Source organism: Rhinoraja longicauda, chromosome 31 (assembly GCF_053455715.1).
Source record: "Rhinoraja longicauda isolate Sanriku21f chromosome 31, sRhiLon1.1, whole genome shotgun sequence".
NCBI classification, from domain to species: Eukaryota; Metazoa; Chordata; class Chondrichthyes; order Rajiformes; family Arhynchobatidae; genus Rhinoraja; species Rhinoraja longicauda.
This window is the reverse complement of record NC_135983.1, coordinates 14,300,242-14,324,707: the sequence shown is the minus strand read 5'-3', so window position 1 is coordinate 14,324,707 and position 24,466 is coordinate 14,300,242. Positions and strand designations below refer to the sequence as shown.

General features: G+C 39.6%; 1 protein-coding gene across 2 annotated transcripts in view; it reads left to right on the top strand.

Annotated features, from left to right (window-relative positions):
- The window catches only part of cfap77 (cilia and flagella associated protein 77), a 115,805-nt gene that overhangs the window by 81,469 nt on the left and 9,870 nt on the right, over positions 1-24,466 (top strand). For both annotated transcript variants that reach the window (XM_078425838.1, XM_078425839.1), the window contains 2 exons: positions 8,815-8,920; positions 11,366-11,467. In XM_078425838.1, coding sequence (XP_078281964.1) covers positions 8,815-8,920; positions 11,366-11,467 — 208 coding nt within the window. The remainder of the gene's footprint in view (positions 1-8,814; positions 8,921-11,365; positions 11,468-24,466) is intronic.

Genomic DNA, 24,466 nt, shown 5'->3' with positions numbered 1-24,466 from the left:
TGAAAATATTTTAATGATCTCAAGAGATGAGAAAAGGTGGGTCTCGCGCACATCCACTAATTTGATGTACATGTTACTCAAACCCTCTGAATTTGCCCTCTTAACTCTACTCTCTCATACCTATTTCCCTTTCAGGTTACTTCAATTGTTCTTTATCTGTGCACTGCCTCACTTCACTATCTGTTCAATGACGCCCACATTTTTCTGTGGTGCCATGCCTCTCCCTCAAAGCTACTATTGCAAGATATACTCCATTCATCTTACTTACCCATCTAGATTGGATGATGTTGGTTTGTGAAGAGCTTAGCTTAGTTTAGTTTAGAGATACAGGGCGGAAACAGGCCCTTCAACCCACTGACCAGCGATCCCCGCACATTAACACGATCCTACAGATATGAGTGATCAGGTGTATAATGGAAACTTTAAAATAGCTTAAATTCAAGTTTATCGCTTAGATCAGATCAGATTAGTTTATTGTCACATGCACAAAAGACAGAAACAAAAAGCTGGAGTAACTCAGAGGGACAGGCAGCATCTCTTGGTGTCTTTTTGTGTCATGGTCTGTAAGGAAGCTGATCTAGGTACACATCTCGCAGATGTAGTCATCAGGGACATCAGCAGTTTTCCTGACTTCCCTTTGTGCTGGAGATTTCCTGTGACAGGCAACAACAGGCGACTCTTTGAGTAACCCAGCCCTTCTTTTGGTGACAGATAAGTTGATGGCTAGTCTACTCTGTTCAGTATGATCTGGATGACGTCACTGCACGTGGAGCTCAGGCATTTCCAAATGGTTACAAATCACATACGGCTTTCTAAAATCTCTCAAATTGGATCCTTTAAGCGCAAAACTAAAATAATAGGTTGCATTTTAAAATAGTATTGTATTTTAAAATGAATTCGGACAATAACACATTTCCTATTATTATTTATTTTGCATATGGTATTCTATTTCTTACATTTTGTCTTTGACCCTCATAAAAAAAGGACATTTTTATTCTGTCCTTTTTTTTCAGGATCAGACACAGATTTATTCCCTCCCTGATGCCTGCGGTGTACAGAACTGGGAGGGTCAGGGAGGTGGGAAGAGTACAATAATAGATAAGATAGTGGCTCCCAGGGGACTTGTCCACTGCACACTCTATCCATCAGCCGGCTCTTTCTCTTACCAAGGTCAACACTAATGAGGATGAGCCAGGGTCTCAGCCCCACGGGATCTTCCAATCAGCTCCCGGCAACACTCACGCGCTTGCACTTACCAGCAACTGCTTGCATAAGACAGAGATTGCGACAGAAAACAGCAACTAAATCAGAGACACCTGAGAAATAGCAGTGTTTCACCCTGCTGCATGGATTCACACTTAGAGTGTAAACGAGGAAGTACAGGAGAGTTCTGTCTCATGTGGCATTGAATACCTGCTTCTGTCAACTCCTTGCTTTTAAATAAGCATTGATAGACTTATTAAAAGTGCTATCTACAATCAGTGGGTATATAATAACTACTATGGAAATAATCTAACTTAAACAAATATTTAAATGCACAACATTGTTCAATTCGCCGCATGTGTCATTTGGAATAAATGGGTACTAATGCCGAAAGTGTGTGATGTGTAGAACCTTGACACATCTTTATGAGAGTGAATGATCAGATTCAGATTAGTTTATTGTTATATACACCAGGGTGCAATAACGTTCCTTGTTCACATGAAGCTTGTGCAGAGTACACAGCATATATACAGTAATGATAAATATAACAATAAATACAATGACGAGTGCAAAGCAGCAAGATCGGCATGGTGGCACCGTGGTAGAGTTGCTGCCTTACAGCTCCAGAGGCCAGGGTTTGGTGCTGACTGCAAGTGTGCTGTCTATACGGAGTTTGTACGTCCTCCCCATTAACTGCATGGGTTTTCTCCGGATGCTCCGGTTTCCTCCCAGACTGCAAAGATGTACAGGTTTGTACATTAATTGTCTTTGGTAAAATTGCAAATTGTCTCTAGTGTGTAGGAAAGTGTTAGTGTGCGGGGATCACTGGTCGGCACGGACTGGGTGGACTGAAGGGCCTCTTTCTGCGATGTATCTCTAAAACTAAAACTAAGGTTGTAAAGTAATAGTACATAAATAGTACAAAAAAGTTTATGTACAATAGCGGAATAACTGAATGAGGTAGAGTTAAGAGTAAGAGTGCATGGCAGCATATTCAGGATAGGGGTGAAAGATGACTGGTTCAGGAATATAGAAGACAGAGGGCTGTAGGAGATAGAGAGTTGTGGTTGAAGATATTCAGCCTGGAGGTCTGTGACCAGTAGAGTTCTGCAGGAATCTATACTGGGACATCTGTTGTTTGTAATATATATAAATAACTTGGACATAAATGTAAGATAGACACAAAAAACTAGAGTAACTCAACGGGACAGACAGCATCTCTGGAGAGAAGGAATGGGTGACGTTTCGGGTCGAGACATAAATGTAGATGGGTTGGTTAGTAAATAAGCAGGTGACACCGATCAAGGGTCGGTCAAAGAGGAAGGCTGTCAAAGTATACAGCAGGATATAGATCAGCTACAGAATTGCGTGGAGAAATGGCGGATGGAGTTTAGTCTGAGCAAATATGAGATGTTGCACTTTGGGAGGTCGAATGTAAGGGGAACATATACAATTAACGGTAAGACCCTTAACAGCATTGATGTACAGAAGGATCTTGGAGTCCAAATCCATAACACCCTGAAAGGGGCAGCATAAGTAGATAGTGGTAAAGAAGGTATATAGTATGCTTGGCTTCATTGGTCGGGGCATTGAGTATAAGAGTCAGGAAGTCATGATGCAACTTTATAGGACTTTGGTTTGGCTGTATTTAGAGTATTGCGTGCAGATCTGGCCACCCCATTGCAGGAACAATGTGGAGACTTTGGAAAGTGTGCAGAGAAGATTTACCAGAATGTCGCCTGGATTAGAGGGGATTAGATACAAGGAGAGGGTGGACAGACTCAGGTTGTTTTCTTTGGCATGCTGGAGGTTGAAGGACAACTGGATAGAAGTATATAAAATTAAGAGAGGCTTAGAGAGGTGGACAGTCTTTTTTCCCATGATGAAATATCAAATACCAGAGGGCATAGCTTTAAGGCGAGAGTGACAAGGTTTAAAGGAGATATACGGGGCAGGTTTTTATTACACAGAGGATGATGAGTGCCTGGAATGCACTGCCAGGGGTAGTGGTGGTGGCAGATAATAGGCATTTGAGACCTTTGGATAGGCACATGAATATGCAGGAAATGGAGCGATATGGGTTACATGCAGGCAGATAAGAGTTAATGTTGACAGTGTTCAGCAGAGACATTGTGAGCCACAAGGCCTATTCCTGTGCTGTACTGTTTTATGGTCTATGAACATAATAGCAATGGGGAAGAAGCAGCACCCAAGTCTGGATGTCTGGGCTTTCAAGCTCCTGTGTCTTCTCCCAGAAGGGAGAAGAAAAAAAAGAAATGGCCAGGTTGGCAAGCATCCTTGACAATACTTCCAGCTTACTTGATACAAAGCACAATGAAGATATACTGAATGGAAGATAGTAATGAGCCTGTGATGGACTGGGCTGTGTTCACCACTCTCTGGAAGTTCAGGTGGTCAAGAGCAGGGCATCCCTTCAGAATACTTTATATCGCACATCTGTAAAACTTTGAGAGAATCCTCATGGGCATGCCAAATCTTCTCAGACGCCAAAGAAAGTAAGTACGCTGATGTGCTTTCTTGATCGCCGCCGTTTGAAGGGACCAGATTAGTTGCTGATGATATGGATAATATGGACCAGTTGACCATCGCTGCAGCAGCTCCATAGAAGGAGAAAGGCGTGTTTGCAGTCCCTCGCTTCCTTGCGTCAACAACCAACTGGCATTAAGAGTTAGGTTGTTGTTCAAACACAATGACACAAGTTTCTTGATCTTTTTCCATTATTTCATTTTGTTGATCCGGTCAACGACAGTGGTATCATCGATGAATTTAAAGATTGAGTTGGCATTGTACCAACAACAGTACAATGGCAAGGATTCCAAATTGCAAGTTGTCCAGAGTATGCGGACATACAAATAAATAATAACAGCATCAGTCATTTTAATTTGTTTACATTTTATTTGTTTCTGGCATGTTGGTTTTACTGGCATGGCCAACCATTGTTGCCCATTCCTAATTGCCTTGAGAAGTTGGCGATGAGCTCTTTTCGTGAACCACTACTGTCTTTCTAATGAAGATATTCTGACAATGCTTTTGTGTACAGAACCCCAGGATTTAGATTCAGCAGTGAGAAATTGAACAGTGGTATAGTTCCAAATCAGGATGATGTGCAATTCGGAGGGGAAGCCGCAGGTGAAGCAAGGAAAGAATACTTCATCACATTCATTGCTTGTGCCTTACAAATGTGGAAAGGTTTTGTTTATGGGTGTCAGGGAGGTGAATAATTTTCCATGGAGTTTTCAAACTTTGACTTTCTCTTGCAACCTCAGAATTTATATGGGTTATCCATTGAATTTGCTAACTAATGCTATCTCTTGAGATGTTGATGGAGGAAAACTTGGTGATGGGAATGCTATTACCTATCAAGGAGCACATTTAGATTTCTACTTATTGAAGGAGGAACTGTTTTGTTATCTGACGATAAGTATACCAAGGAGTTGCAGAGGGAATGGTCTCTGCAGAAAGCGGAGACAGCTGGTTATAGAAAGATGTGACTGGTGGTGGGATCACTTTGAAGGTGGCAGAAATGTTGGAGAATGATGTATTAGATGTGGAGGTTGATGAGGTTAAAGGTGAGGGGGAACTCCATCCTTGTCCTTTATGGGGGGAGAGCGAGCAAGAGCAGATCTGCAGGATACAGAGGAGACATGGGAGAGGGCTCCTTCTATGACTGCCGCGTGGAAATCACATTTACTGAAGATAGGGGACCACTCAGATGTCCTCGAGTGGAAAGTTTCATCTTGGGAGTAGATGTGGCGGAGACAGAGAAATTTAGAGTAAGGGATGGCATCCTTGCAAGAGGCAGGGTGGGAAGTGATGTGGTAAAAGTAGCTGTGGGAATCAGTGTGTCTTCTCATCTCTCTTCCCTCCATTTAAAGAAAGATAGCTGTTCATTCAGCCACTCCAGTCTTGTCCTCTGTAATTCTCTTTCCCATCCACTCTGCCTTGCCAGCCCATCACCTAGTAGCCCCCGTTCCTCACACCTACCTTCGAAAAATCTTCCTTTTAGACAGATCTCCATTTTAGTTACCCCATCTCTCCTTCTTCTCATGCTTGCAGTGCTCTCTAACATTTTGATTTTTATAATAAAACCCCTCCTACACCTTCAATGTATTTGAGCAATGTTATGTGTGAGATTAAAATTATTATTGAATATTCCACACTCAACCCATCCATGCTTATGACTCTAATATATGACTGCATCATCTATGTCTGATGAAACAGGCACAGGGAGTCTTCCGAAGAAAAAGATTTATGCTTAAAAGTTCACCTGTGCCTGCGCACTGTATAGTAGTATCAGCATGCTGCATCCTTCATCCCGCATTCTGTGTCATTCTGCTGTTGAAACTGCACTCTGCACTTGCTGTGCTGCTGAAACTGCACTGCACTGGCTCTACTGCTGAAACTGGACTGCACTGGGTCTGCTGGTGAAATTGCACCCTCCACTGGCTCTATGGCTAATACCGCGCTCTGCACTGGCTCTCCCACTGAAAATGTGCTGTGGCTCTGTTGGTGAAATTGTACCCTGCACTGGCTCTGCAGCTAGAACTATGCCCTGCACTGCCTCTGCCACTGAAACTGCACTCTGCATTTGGGTCTGCTGCTGAAACTGTACTCTGCACCAGGTCTGCTGAGTTGTTTGTTTACCGCAACCAGCCAATGATGAATTTTCAGCCATTAATCTTTTTCACTTATTGTGGCTTAAAGGAAGGAAGAAATCCTATGTCCTACAACAAATGTTATAACACCGGAATATTTGAAATAACCTTCACGGTCCTCTTAATTTAGTGCCATCGATATGTTTGTCAGCAAATGTGGTAAATTTGAATACAGCAAGATCCCGCAACACAAAGAAGATATGTGGATGAACAAATCGTCTGTTTTTCAGTAATATTAAATGTGACTTTAACCTGATGCACACACTGGGAAAGATCTCTTTTGAATTGTGCCATGGGAATTTTTAAGTCCACTTGGGATGGGAAACAGGGCCTTGGTTTAGAATCTCATCTTCGAAAGATGACGACAGCACCTTGGAAAAGACAGTATTCCCTTAATCTTGCACTGCAAGTGCATGTATAAAACTTTGTTTGTCTGAATATGTTAAACAGGAATATAAAATATATTGTTTGACAAATTCAGTCTCCACAATCACTAAAATCATTATGTTTGAATAGTGGTAATATCTTCAGTGCTTTCAACAACAAAAAAAAGATTTTGTCCCATCTTAAATGTTATTGTTAAAGTCACTGTAAGGTGAATCTATCCTCCACCAACATCTTTGATTTTATTCCTCTTGTTAATATAACAAGAATATACTCATGTACTGAACATCTGTAGTCTGAAATTTCCTTCTTGACAAAAAGGAATTTCTATCTGATGTCACAAGCGGTCGATACTAGTAGATCCACAGTACATGTGCTACATCATAATATCTGCTCTATAATGCACTGAGATCATCATGGAAAACACGGTGGAGTGATACCTTATTGCACACCCTAATGGATATTTTAACCTCCTTCGTTTTAAGATTTTTCCATATACCACAAACAATTAAAAGGCCCAATGGCCCTCCTCCCCTAATTAGTCACAGTATCCTGTTCATGTGTGTATTGCTAAGTACTTCAATTACCATCCTGCTACTGTCCTTGTTAGTACAGACAGACTGGGCCAGAAGGGAACAATTAACTGAATAGAAGCGTGCAGTGTGCAGGTGGAATGTGCATTGTGTACCTGGCCCCAGAGGGACAGTGTTACAACATTGCACACTCTCCCAGCTGTGAGTCAGATAGAATGGACCACGGATAGATTTTGAGTTTTTCCTTCAGGTACTAAAGGTGAATGCTTATTAGTGATTATATTATGAACATGTCTGCTGCAATAATGGTGACTCCTCACAATTCAAATAAGAAAAACACATTAATTCCTTGAATCCCTTACATTTTTCAAAATATGCGCATATATTTTCTAATATACATCTGCAAGAAAGATTTTCTACAAATCTTTACTAGTGAATAAAACAGCACAATTATAGAAGTGTACTGAACCATGAAACATTTTTAAAGCATTAATTAGCTTTTTATTCTGTATTTGCTAACTCTTTTTTTTGGTCCTGCATTTCTAAAAAGGTTTTAACAGTATTTAAATTTTTTGGGAAATGCAGCAAATAAATCTCCCAAACAAATGCTCTGCAGTGGAGTTTCTGACAACTCTAAATCTAATTGCTCAGTTTCAGTAGTTGGAGCTCCAATGTGATATATTCTTCAGTGTGTCTAGTAATCGACCACAGATTATCACTCAGGGAATCTGCCATGATTATATTGGAATCATTGCTCCTGTAGTGAGCAAGTTTTGACTGGATAAAATATTTTTGTACCCCGTCATCCCACATACATATCTACTCCCTACATGACCTCTACTAAACATACAGCCCAATCTTAGTTTGCAAACAGTTCCCTATTAAATTGCCTTTTGTTATTTTAAAACCGTAGAGTGACTCTTAAGTTATTAAATCATTGAAAATATGCTCTGGTAAATTTTCCTTCATCCAAGCCTTTTGATGTAATTACCACCTCAGAGTCATTCCACAATAGCTAATATTTACAATTTTCAATATAATCCATATCACATTTAGGTCCAAGGAATTTGTGTCATATTATTTTTTGGTAAACCATCAGGAATCATGTTGAGTCATTTTCTTGTACCAGAGGAACAAGGAAATGGAGAAAGGAAATCAGCAATTATTAACGCAGAACAATGGTTCTGTTTCAAAATATCAGATCAAAGAGATAATACCCCAACAACCGAACCCTATCATTGTTATACCACCCCTCCTCCATCTAATATACATACACATAAAAAATAAACAGTTTGAATATAAAATCAGTTGAAAGTCACAGGAGGTGATTCCAAGGCGTAGCTTAATCTCAGGACTTCAGGGACCAGAGGCAGCTGAACCTGCTGCCTCATCATTTATGTTATCTAAACCCCTTGCCTTGAATCAGTCCTATTATAAAGTAATTTTAAATCAGCTTAACAACAACATTCAATGGAGTAAAGGAGGTATCAAATGTTTTAAGCCATGTTTCTAATAAACACAACTAGAAGAACTGAAGAGATAAATAGATGTTTACATTAAGGGAACTTCTTATTTCAAACATCTCAGAGCTTGATGCAATGAATTATTTCTGAAAGGTTATTTTAATTTATTCATCTTTTTGGGGATCTGGGCATCACTGGCAAAGCCAAGCTAATTGCTGGAGAAGGTGGCGATGAGCTGCCTTCTTGCATCGCTGTTGCTCATCCGGTGAGGGTATTCCCTTAGTACTCTTGCTAAGAAAGTTCCCAGATTTAGATTTACACCTAGAAAATTAACCACAATTTAGTGTATTGAATGTTGCTGCATGAGAAGAACATTGTATATAATGTTATCTAGCATCATAAGATGGAACATAACCTTTATGCTCCATAAAACGGGTGGACAATGGGTGCAAAATACAGTGAGTTATTTTTTTCATTATAGTTTCGGAAGTATCCGGATTTCTCACAGTTACACAAAAGAAAAAAAACAATTTATTTCTCACAATCTTTTCATAGACCTTCAACCCCTATGTTTGACCTGCTGGAACATAAGTTTCAGCACAAGTGGATAGAGGAGCAGAAGACAATAGACCATTTGCAGAAGAGAAAAAAGACTCATCAGGTTTGTTTCCAGCCTTGCAGTAGAGGTACATAATAGAAATGACGTATCGCATTGAAAGCGGGGATGATATACCGTTAAAGCAAGAAAATGTCAGGCATATGAAATTATATTATGCCTTTTGTACAAACTAGTTTTCATTGCTTGACATACCACACATCAGCAGGAAAATGTAAATAAATAAAACAAAATCAATACTTTGTAATTCTTGATAACCATCTTCACTAATCAGCTCACAAGTCCTGACAACATCCTTGTAAATCCTCTCTGCATTCTTTCCAGCTTAGTAAGATCCTTCCTATACTATAGGGAGGGGTGACCAGATCTGAACACAGTCTCCCAATGTAGCCTCATCAACATCTTGTATAATTGTAACATAACAAACCAACTGCTTTGGTCGGCACCCTGACTGATGAAGGCCAATATACCTAAAGCCTTCTTTACCACTTTATCTACCTGTGATGCCTCTTTCAGGGAACTAGATCCCTCTACTTTACACACACCCCAGGACCATACCATTCACAGTGAAGGTCGTGCCCAGGTTTAACTTCCCTTTGGCTTATCTGCCAGAGCTCTCATGCCCCCTTTTTGCCACCCTGATCTTCTTAAGTACGTTTCTAAAGCTTATAATCTCCTGGGATACACTTGATCGCAGCTGACTATAACTCACCCATGCCTCCTTTTTTTCCTGACTAGAGCCTCAATTTCTCCTATCATCCAGCGTTCCTTGTTCCTACTTGCCTCATCCTTCACTCGCACTTGAACTCTCACTATGATCAATTTTAAAGCATCCCACTTTCTGTATGTCCCTTTGCCCACAAATAACCTACTTCAATAAAACTTTGCAAGTTCTTGTCTAACACTGCTTGTCTAAGCTGCTCTGGAAGGTTAAATCGCATGAAGTCCAGGGGTACAGGATTGGCATCATGGAAGGAAGCCGAGCATTGTGACAGACAAATGTCTTTTGGACTGGTGGACTGTGACTGGCGATGTGCCTCAGGGATCAGTGCTGGGCCCATTATTGTCTGTGGTTCATATCAACAATTTAGATGCGAATGTACAAGGTATGATTAGTAAGTTTGCAGATGACACTAAAGTAGGAGGTATAGCAGAGAGTGAAAATGGTTATTAGAAATTACAAAAGGATCTGGATCAGCTGAGGAATGGCTAAGGGAGTATAATACGAGGTGTTGCATATTTGGATGTCAACCCAGGGCAGGACCTTCAATGGTTCAATGGTACTTTATTCTCACATGTACCAAGGTACATTGAAATTCCTTTTTTGCAAACAGTTCAGTAGGTAAGTTCAGTATAATTGGGTAAGCTAGGGCTTTATTCATTGGAGTGCAAGAGGCTGAGGGGAAATCATGAGGGAAATTAATATGGTAAAAACAGGAGGGGAAACAAGAACCAGAAGTTTTCGGTGTAAGGTAAGAGAGGAAAGATTTAATAAGAACCTGAGGGGTAGCGTTTTCACTCAGAGGGTGGTGGGTTTATGAAATGAGCTACTAGAGAAGGTAGTTGAGCCAAGTACTATAATAACATTTAAAAGACACATGGACAGTACATGGATAGGAAAGGTTTAGAGGGATATGGGCCAAACATGGGCAAATAGGCATAGCTTAGATATGATATCTTGGTCAGCTGGATGAGTTACGCCAAAGGGCCTGTTTTAGTGCGGCATGACTATAATTTTATCATTAAATGTAAAAACTAAGGAACTGGAGATGCTGGTTTATACTAAACGATAGGCACAATGTACTGGGGTAAATCAGCGGGTCAGGCATCATTGGAACTTTAACTTGTGAACCAACCTTGTCCTTATCCATAACTGTTTTAAAGCTAATAGAACCGTGAACGCTAGTCCCAAAAGACTCACCCACTGACATTTCAGTTATTTGCCCTGCCCAGGTCTGATTCCACTTTGTTCTCACCCTTATTGGGCCCTTTACATATTACCCACAGAAACTTTCCTGAAAAGACTTGACAAATTTTCCCCCATCTAAACCCTTGGCACTATGTCCCAGTCTCAATCTATATTGGGAAAAGTTAAAATCCCCTACTATGACACCTTTCTTAGTCTTGCAGCTGTCTATAATCACGCATCATATTTGTTCCTTTTATTCACATTAACTAATTCTGGGTCTATAATACAATTCTAAAAAGGTGATTGTGTCCTTTTATTTCTCAGCTTCACCGATTTGGCTCACTGAACTTCAGTAATGTCATCTTGAACTACTGTTGTGATGTTCGCCTTAATCAATAAAGCAACTCACCCTCCTCTTTGACCCCCACTTCGATCTCATCTGTAGCATCTGTACTCTGGAACATTAAGCTGCCAGTCCTGCCCCTCCCTTACTCAGATTCCAAAATAGCTATAATGTCCCAGTTGCATGTACCTATCCACACCATGAGTTGTTTTCACATGTCTTGTTTTTGTGTTTGTAGGCCCACTTTGTGAAGAATTATCAAACTCGTGCAGCATTCTTGAGCAAAGCTGTGCCAAGTGTGGATCCTCCACCAATAGTGCACCCTCTACACTATCAAAAGGTAAGATGTTCATTTTTGTATTTGTGTTCAAAATTGTTCTGCATGTGGCTCAATCTCTCTTCGCTGAAGAATTGGGCTAGAGAACGAACTCTAATTTAATCTATGTAATATGTCCAGTAACAACCCAGTCCAGAGGATTCAGCTCCCCATATATGACCACTTACTATCATAGAAAGGTCTCAAATCTGATAAAAGGTAATCAACCTGAAATTTAAAATTCTGTTTATTTTCTTGTGTAGGCTGTCACCATTCTGAGTTTATCCAGCTGTTTCTTTTCTTACTTATGGGTAGCAGAGCAGTGCAGCTGGTAGAGCTACTGCCTCACAACGCCAGAGACCCGCGTTTGATCCTGACCTCGGGTGCTGTCTGTATGGAGTTTACACTTTCTCCCTGTAACCGTGTGGGTTTCCTCCTGGTGGTCCACTTTCCTTCTACATCCCAAACATCTGTGGGTTTGTAGGCTAATTGGCCTCTGTAAATTGCCCCGAGGTTGTGGGGAGTGAATGAGAAAATTGCATGACGTAGAACCAGTGTGAATGGGTGGTCGATGGTTGGTGGGGACTTGGTGGGCTAAAGGGCCTGTTTCCCTGTAGTATCTCTAAACTAAAGTTATCATGTTGAAATGAAGATGCTGTAAATTGATTCCTAAAACTAATTTCGTTTTCCTAAAACTAATCTATTATATATTATTGTGCTTTATCTTGTTCAATAGATTTGTTCTTAACAGTCTACGAATGTGGGTTTTTCATGTTTCTCAAGATTCCTCAAGCAATCTAATTGTCACTGTAGTTCATTCATCGGTGTTATTGGGATTTTGATCAGATGATTCTTGGGTTAAGATATCACACAGCTTCTTAATACTGACGAATACCAGCTCAATATCCCAGCTCGATTCACCAGATATTTCAATAAAATGAGAAGCCCATGGGCTCAGCGACATGTATTGCCTTACAACAAAACAAAAGAAGTTCTAGTAAAGCTGCTTAATCTGCAATATCTGTTACTTTTTTCACAGATGCTTCCTGATGCGTTGGGTATTTGCAAATGTTTTCTATTTTTATTTCAGATTTCCAACATCTGCAGTTTATTTTGATTTCCATTAATCATGTTTACTATTCATTCTGCATTCATTTATTGGGGGGTTTTAATTTGAGCCTTAATGAATGGAGGAATGCATGGTTATTTAAACCAAAATACAGCAACTTTTTGAACTCTGCACATAGAGAGAAAATTAAAGCCTTAACCAATTATTTGAGGTTAGACATGGTAACCTTAGAGATAACAGAGCATGCAAATTCCAGGGCTCCACAATACAAATTCCAGCAGCATTGCTGGGCTGGGACTGAGTCTGGGTCAGGGGAGGCCCGAGTTCCCAAGAGATGAGGACCAGTGCTTGGATTGGATCTCCATGGAAACGTCTTCATATTGCCCCAGGGTATAGGGAAATATCCTCCACAAGGATCGAGGCTTGGGATGGGTGCTGGATCCAGGATTTTCACCAATGCTCTGGGTCTTGGGTAGGGGCTGATGACCAGGATAAGTTGCTGAGCATCATAGTTTGGGCTCAATCAGGGTTCTATTGGAATCAATAGTTTAGAGGGCTTATGTTTTCTGAGTGATGTGAAGTGATCCAATGTAAAGTCAATTTTCTCCCAAAGAATGCTGGGGAAAGAAGTATTATAACGAAGGTATTTATTCACAAAATACTGGAGTAACTCAGCAGGTCAGGCAGCATCTCGGGAGAGATGGAATGGGAAGGTATTATAACAATATTGTCTCTTATCTGCTATTTAAGCAGCTAATGAGAAATTATTTTACAAAGCTCTCAAGGTCATTGGATCAAATATTCAATATATAAACTTTTAATATTAACAAATCTTATGGAATGTTTAAAAATGTATCTGCAACACACTGCAGCAGAAGAATATGATGGCATCCGGTGATATCAACAGTTCCTATGACATTTACATTTTCTAGCATTTAAATACATTTCCCAAGCTGAAAAATAACAATATTCATCACCTTTAACTTCAACTGCAAGAAATGTAAGAAAGACATTTCTCCGATGGTTTTTCATCTGGTTTATAATAAATGCCCTGCATTTATTGATACAGTGTGTGATGGAGACACAGCCATGTTGTGATTCTGGGAATCCTCTGCTTTGTATTACAAAGCATCATTTCATGTAGGAGAAGAAAAAAAAAGTTTGTTGACTCTATATAGTATTGGAAGTACAGCGAGAGTTTATCTTTTTATTCACAAAATGCTGGAGTAACTCAGCAGGTCAGGCAGCATCTCGGGAGAGAAGGAATGGGTGACGTTTCGGTTCGAGACCCTTCTTCAGACTCTTCAGAGTTTATCTTTATTGGCTGTTTCGATTACCATTCTTGCTTTTTGCTGGCAGAATGTAATCAAAGATAGAAACAGAGATTTTGCAATATTATAGTTGTGTGCCTGATAATTGTACTGCCTCAGCCATTAAAATAGTGTGATAATCATTGTGATTGTATGTGAATATAAATCTCAGACCTATCTGGTAATACTATAATCAGCAAAAGCAATGTTTTAGAATAGTAATTTATAACCCAATGTTAGACTACAGCCTTAAATTAATCCTTAGCACACGATGCTTTTTATATGTGTAGCTTTTCGGTCATTTATAATAAAAACAAATTCACATAAGAGAAAGAATGATTCCAGAATATCATAAGGGTATCAAACAGAGCCCAAGTAGCACATGTGGGGCAGACTGAGGGGACAAATTTGACTTTCAGCCATATTAAGTTTTCTCAAGGTCTTGGTGCCTGCTACTTGAAAATACTTGGATTATTAATTTGTCATATTTGCTCATACTTAATGTCATTAATAGAGTGAATTGAAGAGGTGGGGAGGAAGAGGGCAGAAAGGTAGAGGGACAAATGGGACAAAATAGTTCACCTCATCATTCAAGGAGCACACTTGTAGTTCTGCATATGAAAGCTCCTACACCTAATACAGTGACTTGCCTTACTACAAAATTCACAACATTGTATCTTAAGTAGAATCATTACATTAATTTGGAGGTGTTGCTCCATAATATGAAACAAAAGCAGTTTGGAACTTACAATAACACAATATATTACAAGCTGAATTTGTTAAAATCTGTTGCAAGTATTAGTTGTACAATTTTAAAGGATTAGAATGGGAAGAAAATAGACAGGGGGGACTCAGAAATAAAAATAATCTTCAAAATTGTTGTCATTGGAATATGCTTTGAAGGAAACAAGCTGTGTCCAAGCCCCATCCGAAATTTCTCTGCATATTACATTTTTCAATTCCTAGGACACCCTGTAAGTATGTGTCCCATTAGCATATGTCAGTAATCATTTTATAAGTTGCCTGTCAGCCCAAGGCTGTTCTACCAGGTAATGTCAAGGAAAGAACACGACCCTTCAGTGTTCAGCAGATTGTGTGAATCGCTGGAGATCTGAGGGGGCAGCGTACACACCGTACTCAATCCCTCACCCTCTCCATTGCTTCCTCTGCATTTCTGAAACTCAAACTGCTGGGATATAACCATCTGCCTGCCTTAACGATGGTATCCTAGGTCTTTTCTGGAAATTAGGTGGATGATAACAATTCCAGATGTAAACAAATGAAGAATGAATTTATATTCATTAGGTGCCTTTAAGAATCAGGCTTAAATGTGCTCAGTACAGTGGTGTGACTGCACTGTGTTGTAATGAAAATGACAATTTTTCAGCAATTACTGATCTTCTCTACCAAACAAACCCTTATCTCTTATTCCCTTATACTTATAAAAACTCTTACTCGCCTTCAGCTCGGCCATCCCCTGCCACAGTCCTCATTTTTGCTCTTCAGCTGAAGGGACAGAGTGTGAATATGACAGACCTGTACTTTGCCAGATGCAGCTCGAGCTCATAAAGCTGGTGAAGGCCATGCTGACAACTGGTAAAACTGCTCACCTCGTGGGTATCACCTTGAAATCAGAGATAATCCCAGGCTTAACATGGCTACTGTAGACTACTCCCTCATGTCCAGTAAAATAATGCAGAGCTTGGTAGATTTGGTCAATAGGATTGGGATCCTACACCTTTCATCTTTCCTTACATCCAAAGTGTTAATGTTCCATTTCCCCAACCTCCAAACATGCACCTTTATTTAGTTTCTCTCCCATCTACCCCCAAGAACTCTTGTGACTCATTCATACAGATAAACATATCCTGCGCAGTTGACAGTTCCTAATAAATTGATGGAGAGCTAACTTTCCTTCCTGGCTCTGCAGTGGCTGCTACCTCAAATGGTTCTTGCTCTGATCTACGTATTCTGACTTTCCCTCTTTGCATTTGTCATCATCACCCCACTCAAATCGCTAACACTTGAACTATTTGCTGCAAACTATTGACCTATTTCCACCCCTACCTCCACCCCACCTTGTCCTCCACAATTCTTTGAAGTGTTTTTCCCTGCCAAGTACATTCTTATCTGACCTGAAATTCTTGTTTGAATCCCTACATCAGGTTTCCATACTTACCACATTATCGGGTTTTCAATGTCAGTAAAGAATTCCTGTGTGATTGTAACAAAAGTTTATCTGCCCTGCCTGGCTCCTCTCAATCTGTGCAATCTTTGATAAGGATGACCACTGTAATCTCCTTAACTGCCCTCTCCCATTGTCATCTGATTTGGTGGAACCACTTTGCCTGCTTCTATTGTTATCTATTCAGTCAGGAACTTAAGAGTGCCCATCAATGTTTTCTCTTAGCTGTATTGTTCCTTCCATTCATCTGCATGCTCTCATCCACAAACATGGTGTCACTATCCAAGTGATGAAACCCAGCTTTATCTCTTCAACATTTCCACTGACCCTTCGTGAATCGTCCACTCTCTCCAGTTATCAATGTTTGCCCAGCTTCCATCGATGGATAGGGTGTAATTTCCTCCATCTAAATATTTGGAAAAACAAAACCTTCATCTTCAACTCCATCATAAACTCCTGTTCCCTCACTACAGGTTTCATCTCTTCCCTTTCTAAATCTGAATCAGTCTGTTCCCAATCTTGGTATCTAATCTGATCCTAAGGTGGGTTCTGAACTTCTGTATCTGGAAGTCTAACTTTGCCCTGGTCTCAGTTGAATGAATAAATGAATAAGTTTATTGGCCAAGTATGTGCATATACAAGGAATGTGCCTTGGCGCTCCGCTCACAAGTGACAACACAAACATACAGTTAACAATTAAGAATAAAGCATAAACACATCAAAACAACAAGGATACAACATTACGGTTTAAACATGTGGGTGATAATAAATCAGAGTAAAAAAGAGACTACAGACTTTGGTTATTGAGTAGAACTACTACTCGTGGAAAAAAGCTGTTTTTATGTCTGGCTGTGGCTCCTTTGACAGTCCAGAGTCGCCTTCCAGAGGGAAGTGCTTCAAAGATTTTGTGGCCAGGGTGAGAGGGGTCAGAGATGATCTTGCCTGCTCGCTTCCTGGCCCTTGCAGTGTACAGTTCGTCAATGGGGAGAAGGTTGCAGCCAACAACCTTCTCAGCTGATCGAACGATCCGTTGCAGCCTCCGGATGTCGTGCTTGGTGGCTGAGCCAAACCAGACGATGATGGAGAAGGTGAGGACGGACTCAATGATAGCAGTATAGAATTGGTCCATCATTGCCTGTGGCAGATTGTGTTTCCTCAGTTGCCGCAGGAAATACATCCTCTGTTGGGCCTTTTTGACTGTGGAGTCGATGGTGGGCCCCCATTTAAGGTCCCTGGAGATGATGGTTCCAAGGAAATTAAATGACTCCACAGATGTGACTGTGGTGTTGTTGATGGTAAGTGGGGGGAGGGGAGGGGGAGCTCTTCGAAAGTCTACAATTAGTTCCACTGTCTTAAAAGCATTGAATTTATCTTCTGTTTAAACCCTCAATCCATGCCTTTGTTGCTCTGGATTTGGCTCTTCCAGAAAGTTCCTGGTCTGCCTTCCTCATTCAGCTCTTTGTAAATTTGAGATCCAAACCTCTGTTGAGTCTCTCCGAAGTAACACTTCCCATTTACTTATCAGTTAATTGCTTGTTGAATAAAATTGGCCAAACCTTGATTTTATGATTCACTTTCTTATTTTCAAATCTTTTCATAGTTCTGCTCCTCTTTAACTCTGTAATCTCTACTAATTAATAGCCAGCATGGTGGTATATCTAATTGAGCGACTCAGGTTCAATCCTTACATTGGGTGCTGTCTGCACATTCTCCCCATAATTGCATGGGTTTCCTTTGAATGATCCAGTTTCCTCCCACATCCCAAAGATGCGCACAATTGGAGGTCAATTGGTCCTAGTAGAAAGGGAGTGGTAGAATGGAGTTGATGAGAAGAAATCACATTCTTAATTTAGACTTTGTGTAAAATGGGTGGTTGATGATGTACATGAATTTGGCGTGTTGTAGGATCTGTTTCCATTTTGCTACGGATAACCTTCTGAGGTCTCCTCAATCCCTATTTATGGTTTCTTGACCACCACTGAATTGCAATAGAAACTCAGATGCAACGGCACCACCATGAAATTACCACACATTATTTGAAAATAAATTTACGCTAACAAATTAAACAATAAAATTTGTATGGTATTTTTAGAGCATTCTAATTCCTGGCATTTAAGTTATCCATTAAAACAAATAAACATGATTCTTTTTTTTAAATCTGCAGATGTTGGAAATCAAAATTAAGAACAGTAAATGCTAGAAACACTCAGACAGTCAAATAGCATATCTGGGAAGTGAAACATAGGTAACCAGTCAGGTCGAAGACCATTCATCACAATGAATTTACTTTTTGTTGTTTTCCGAAGGATAACTTCATTTGAACACCTCAAAGCTAATGAAAAATTAATTGATTGTTCGCATTACTACAGTTCTTATTCATCCTGAGTGTAAGACAAACATCATTACAAAATTGAGCTACTTCCTTACCTGCGAGACATCACGTCCTCTGTGTTGGTGTAATTAGCCTGTGATTTAGTTAATGGTGTTGCTGTTAAACAAAGCCAGAGATTTCTACTCAATGCTAACTCTCTCAATTCAGCAGGTCAACTACCACAGTTTACCCATAAATATGGTGAAAACTACTTATTTTTGTACATCCATCTTTGAACTAATTATTTTTACAAGATTATTTTATTGCCTAATGACCTGAAATTAAATCCACTTTGCTGAAATAATTAGATTCAATAAGAGAAGAACATCATCTTTTTCATGATACTAGAAATTTTGACTGGTAGCTTAGTTAAAATCAAGATTTACATCAGCAGGTAATCACTAAATCTCCCACTGATATGTGATTATGATTTTATAATGATTTAATTAATCCCACATCTAGCTTGGAGACAAAATATTTTCTTTAGGATCTAGAGTCACAGAGACATACAGCATGGAAACAGGTCTTTTGGCTCAATTCATCCATGCCCACTATGTTTTATAGCTGAGCCATTTGCTCATGTTTAACCAATATTCCTCTAAACTTTTCCTATCCATATACCTATGTAAATGCCTTTTATATGTCACCATTGTATCCGCCTCTGCAGCTTCCTCTGGCAACTTGTTCCATTTACACACCACCTCTGCATGAAGAAATAGCTCCTCAGGTCTCTTTTAAATCTTTCCTCCCTCAGCTTAATCTGCGTGCAGGTCAATAACATGACTGTGGGGCTAAAGGGAGTGGAGTGAAAATTAATTCAATAGGAAAATAGTGGGGCACCGTACAGGCTTTTGATCTTCACAGCAGCACATTGGAACAGCAGAGAAAGTTTAAATTAATCAGCTTGCTGTTTAGTATGACGAATGGAAAAATATAAAATTAGCACCATTTCCCCTAGAATAAAAGCAACGAAGGATGAATTGATAGAGATATTTAAAATTAAGAGATTCAGCATGTTGCATAGCAATGAATACCTAGAAGTTCAACCCCATTTGCTAGATGTGCTGCATAATCATGACAGTTGAAGTTAATAGAATGTAATTTCAAAAACAAAGTAAAATGCACTTATCAGCACTGACCAAGGATAAATGTCCGACAAGAATATTTTCAATCAATGAGGGATCTGGAGCAAGGGATAGAGGTGTAAGGTTAAATCTAAAAATTATTCAAACAAAGAAAATAATTTACACAGAGAGTTGTAGCAGAGACCATGTCAACACAAGGTTAATGTGGGTAGCTTGAGGAAAAGGGAATAATGTTCTGTGGAGATGGTTGGAAATATAGGGATCATAGCAATCAATCAGTTGTAGGATTGAGTATTTTAGGTGTAATTCTTTGTAATTGCAACTTATGCTCATGGACTTCCTTTAATGTAGAAAAGCTTTCCAAAGTACTTCCCAGAAGTGTAAAAAAAACAGCCAAAACTGGCCATTCCAAGTAAATTGGATCCAGCAGCTCATTCTTGGTTCTGTTAATGCCATTTTTATATCCCAAATGCAAACTAGATATTTATGGGTTCAAATGTGAAAAATATTCTAAGTTCAGAAGCAGATTAATTCTCCTAGACTTTAGCCCCCCAGTGCCTGAAGATTCAAATTTCTCACTTAAAAACTCTGACTCTGTTTTCAGGGTACGCCTCAGCTTTATATGTCTTTAGTACACATCGTGTACTGTTGTTTATGTTCCTAAAAAATGAATAATTGGCCTTGGTGGATTGAATGTTAATGCACCAAAACCTTACTAGAGCTCTCAGGGTTCTGAGGAGAAATAAAGTAAGCTTATATTCCCAAACATATAAAAGGTTACAAATGATGTTTGGAAAGAATTGATGGAGTAGATCCAAGGATTGATGGAGTAGATCCTGACAGTAGTGGTATCTAGGGCAATAAGATTTAACCTGGAGATTAGGTTGAAACTAGAAAACAATTCTTCAAGCATAATGTGGATGCATCTAACTTTTCCCCACAAAAAGTACCAGCTGGTAACTGAATGATCAGTTCCAAATTCGGGGGTTTATATATTTTTGCTGTTCAAACGTTTTGTTATTCAGGGATGGACAGATGGAATTAGGACAGGTAGGCCATGTTCCCTCTAAATGGTAGGATTCGGGGGTGAATGTCCTATACCATTTTCCTGTTTCTTTTCAAAGATGATTATTGAAAATAGAATGGCATAGATTTTGCTCAGAATTTACTACTTTAAGCCAGAACTGCTGCAAAGGAAACTTCCTCAACAAAGCTGGGTCTTGACCGGCAAGATCTCATGCAACACAGAGCCCTTTGATAATGGATCGAATTACGATGCTTGGATACAAGTCACACCCACAAAGCATAAGCAGCAGGTAAAATTGTCAAACAGCTCGAAGTTTTGTGAATTACATCTCACAAATCTTCTGATCTCAGATTTTAAATTATTAATCAAAATCAAAGAGTCATACATCATGGGAACAGGCCCTTTGCCCCCACTTCCCCATGCCGACCAAGCAGCCCCACCTGCACTAGTCCCACCTTCCCACCTTTGGCCCATATCCTTCTAAACTTTTGTGCTGCTTTTTGTGGGAGATATTTACATTCTTCCAACATATGCCTGAGAAATCTAATTTCTCACTTAATAGCCTTAGCTCAATTTTTATTGTTAGGTCCCATGGTTATGGCCAAGATTCTTGGCATCTTCTAATAGCAGTCAATGTCATTCTACCTACTTCATCAATTCCTTTCAAAATCCTAAAACCCAAGACTATAACTTTTATATTCCAGGGTACCAAGGGCAATCTTGTAAGATTTTGGTGAATCCATACTGCACTTTTCCCAAGGCCAATTTCATTTTAGTTTTATTTCTCAGAACGATGCAGTAACACCATGTGTGATCTAACCAGAATTCTGAATGGCTATAGTTTCACAAACACAAACTATAGTTTCACAAACATTCAAAACTCATCGGAAATAATTTAAAAATCAGTTATTAAAAATAATATTCTTATAAACATTTAAAACACTTAAAAGCAATTAAAGTAGGAAAATAACTGCAGATGCTGGTACAAATCGAAGGTATCCCAAAATGTTGGAGTAACTCAGCAGGTCAGGCAACATCTAGGAGAGAGGGAATGGGTGACGTTTAGGGTCGAGACCCTTCTTCAGACTAACGGATCAGTCTGAAGAAGGGTCTCGACCCGAATCGTCACTCATTCCCTCTCTCCTAGATGCTGCCTGACCTGCTCAGTTACTCCAGCGTTTTGTGATACCTTAAAAGCAATTAAACATGATTAAATTAGCTTAGTCAAGGGAAAACTGTGCATTATTAGCGCCAATGAAGCGCTCTTCAAGTGCTGGTTTTGTATTTTATTGTACAATGTATCTCCTTCCTCTCTCTTATTCACTTTACTTGATAACTTTGAAAGTGATTTTGGAATGATTTTGTTTTCTCCATTCAAATATCATAACAATTATGCTCCTGGCCAAACCACAATCGAAAAGTAGCCCTAAAACATTTGGGAGTCACTAGAACAGCGTTTCTCAACCAGGGTTCCCCGGAACACTAGGGTTCCGCTAGAGGTCGCTAGGGGTTCCGTGAGAAATAGCCGCTAATCATTTCAAACCAGATCAAATACCCTGGAATTCTCCCCAAAGATGTGGCACCTAGGCTGGGCAAGGCAGCCAATCTCGACCTCATCGGGACTTCCGAGGCCGATCAGTGGGTTGAATTTGCAACCTGCAGCCGCTGGTCTGGAACTCCAGCCCAGCTGGAGCCAGCACATCTATCCCCATAGCCGACTTTCTTGGCCGGCTAGATAAACCAGCAAAGCTCTGGAACCAAGAGTGCTAGAAAATCAGTGGTGGAACTGTAATGAGTAAATATTAAATTTAAGTGCAAGATTATATAACTATATTAATTAATTAAGACGAGGTTAAAATATAAAACACAGCAGAAAAGTCAATTACCTCCTTTTTGGCTGATGATCAATTAATGTGCGAATTTACTTCAACAAATACTTCAATATGTACTTCAATAAGCAAGATGACATTTTTATACTCTAAATTACTGAAATTAGTGGTCATATGTGGGTTTGTTTTCCCCAGGACTAGAACCAAGGTAGAGCAGAAATGCACATCCATGCTAATCATATGTAAATGCATTTTTGAGTCAATTTGTGTTTAATTTCATATTTGTAATTTTATTATACACGTACGGCATATTCTTGGAAAATTCTTGGATATTATAATAAAGTCTTCAACCTGTTATATCATTTAAAAGTATAATAATCATAGGGAATATAATTAGCGAAGTCGAAACGGCACCAGTGTGAAACGGCCTTTAGTGGTCAGTGGACAGGAGCTGTAGGTGACGAATTTTTATGTAGGGGTTCCCTGAGACATGAAAATTCTTTCAAGGGTTCCGCAAGGATAAAAAGGTTGAGAAACGCAGCACTAGAAACACAGCCTCTCCTCAGATGCCTTGTTTGAGGTAAGTAAACTATATATAGGAAAATTGGGAAGGTTAGCCTTGCTCCCCATCATTCAAAGCCGGGTAACATTATTGCAAGTTAATATTTCCAAGGAACTACATTTCATTTTTGAAATATAGACAGAAATTAATATCATGCTAATTTATCCAGGCACAATGGGGAAATTGGTCTTTCCAAGTGACTACTGTTTCTAAACATTAGGACTCCTCTTGTATATTTCTGTTTAGTGTGCATGAAACCTCAGCAACAAACTTAAATTATCAAAGGATACTGTGTGCCTTTGAGGCCATTAACTACCTTTGGCTTTTCTTCTCAGAAACAAGGTTAGACGTGGCAATGTTCAAACCGTAATGTGTTTAAAAGCAGTTACTGCATTTACATAATTTCATATTTACATCTTTAATAAATTCAAAATAATATTAGCAGTCTAATGCTGAATGTAAGTCTTCTGGTCACTCTTACAATCACACAGTGTTCAATCTTTTCGCAATGCAGCCAAACAAGTTCAACGTAAGGCATTACTTATAGTAAATGGGAGGTATCACAAAATGCTGGAGTAACTCAGCAGGTCAGGCAGCATCTCAGGAGAGAAGGAATGGGTGACGTTTCGGGTAGAGACCCTTCATCAGTCTGAAGAAAGGTCTCGACCCGAAACGTCACCCATTCCTTCTCTCCTGAGATGCTGCCTGACCTGCTGAGTTACTCCAGCATTTTGTGATACCTTCGATTTGTACCAGCATCTGCAGTTATTTTCCTATAGTAAATGGGAAAACTCTTTGAACTTTCAGATGTATCTTACGGAAAAGTCTGCCCCAAGATTTGCCATCAAAGTGTTAAAAAAAATATGGGAGGAGGCCAATTAGATAACCGGAAAGATAGGTTTGGAAAATGGCAGTCACTCCAACATCAAGTGTATAGTTCCTGATGTGTGTTCCACAGACAATGTGATTGCCAGTGTAAAACCAATGCAAGATATCATAGACTCATAGATACAGCATAGGAGCAGGCTCTTTAGTCTATTGCATCAATGCCAACCATCATGCCTATCTAAGGTATTTATTCACAAAATGCTGGAGTAACTCAGCAGGTCAGGCAGCATCTCTGGAGAGAAGGAATGGGTGACGTTTCGGGTCGAGACCCTTCTGACCTGCTGAGTTATTCCACCATTTTGTGAATAAATACCTTCGATTTGTACCAGCATCTGCAGTTATTTTCTTATATCATGCCTATCTATATCAATCCCATGCATTCATTTAATATCCCTCTGCCTTTTTCCTATCATTGATTAGGCTAAAGGTTTCTCTATGATAGATTATTTTAAAAATAACAGAAGTTTCCACGCCTTTAGAATAACAATAAAGTGAATAGTACGTGGGATTTTCTTCACTTTTTTGTTATTCTTCTGGATATGATGAACATTTTAGTGATCGGATGAACAGGAACATATTTTACAGATAAAATAGACTGAGAATAAAGGGGAAAAGATAGCGATTGACACAGAAAGGTTTATGAGCACATGAGGAGGAAGTTAGGAATATTAGGCCCAGAACTGTCATTGGGTTCAAA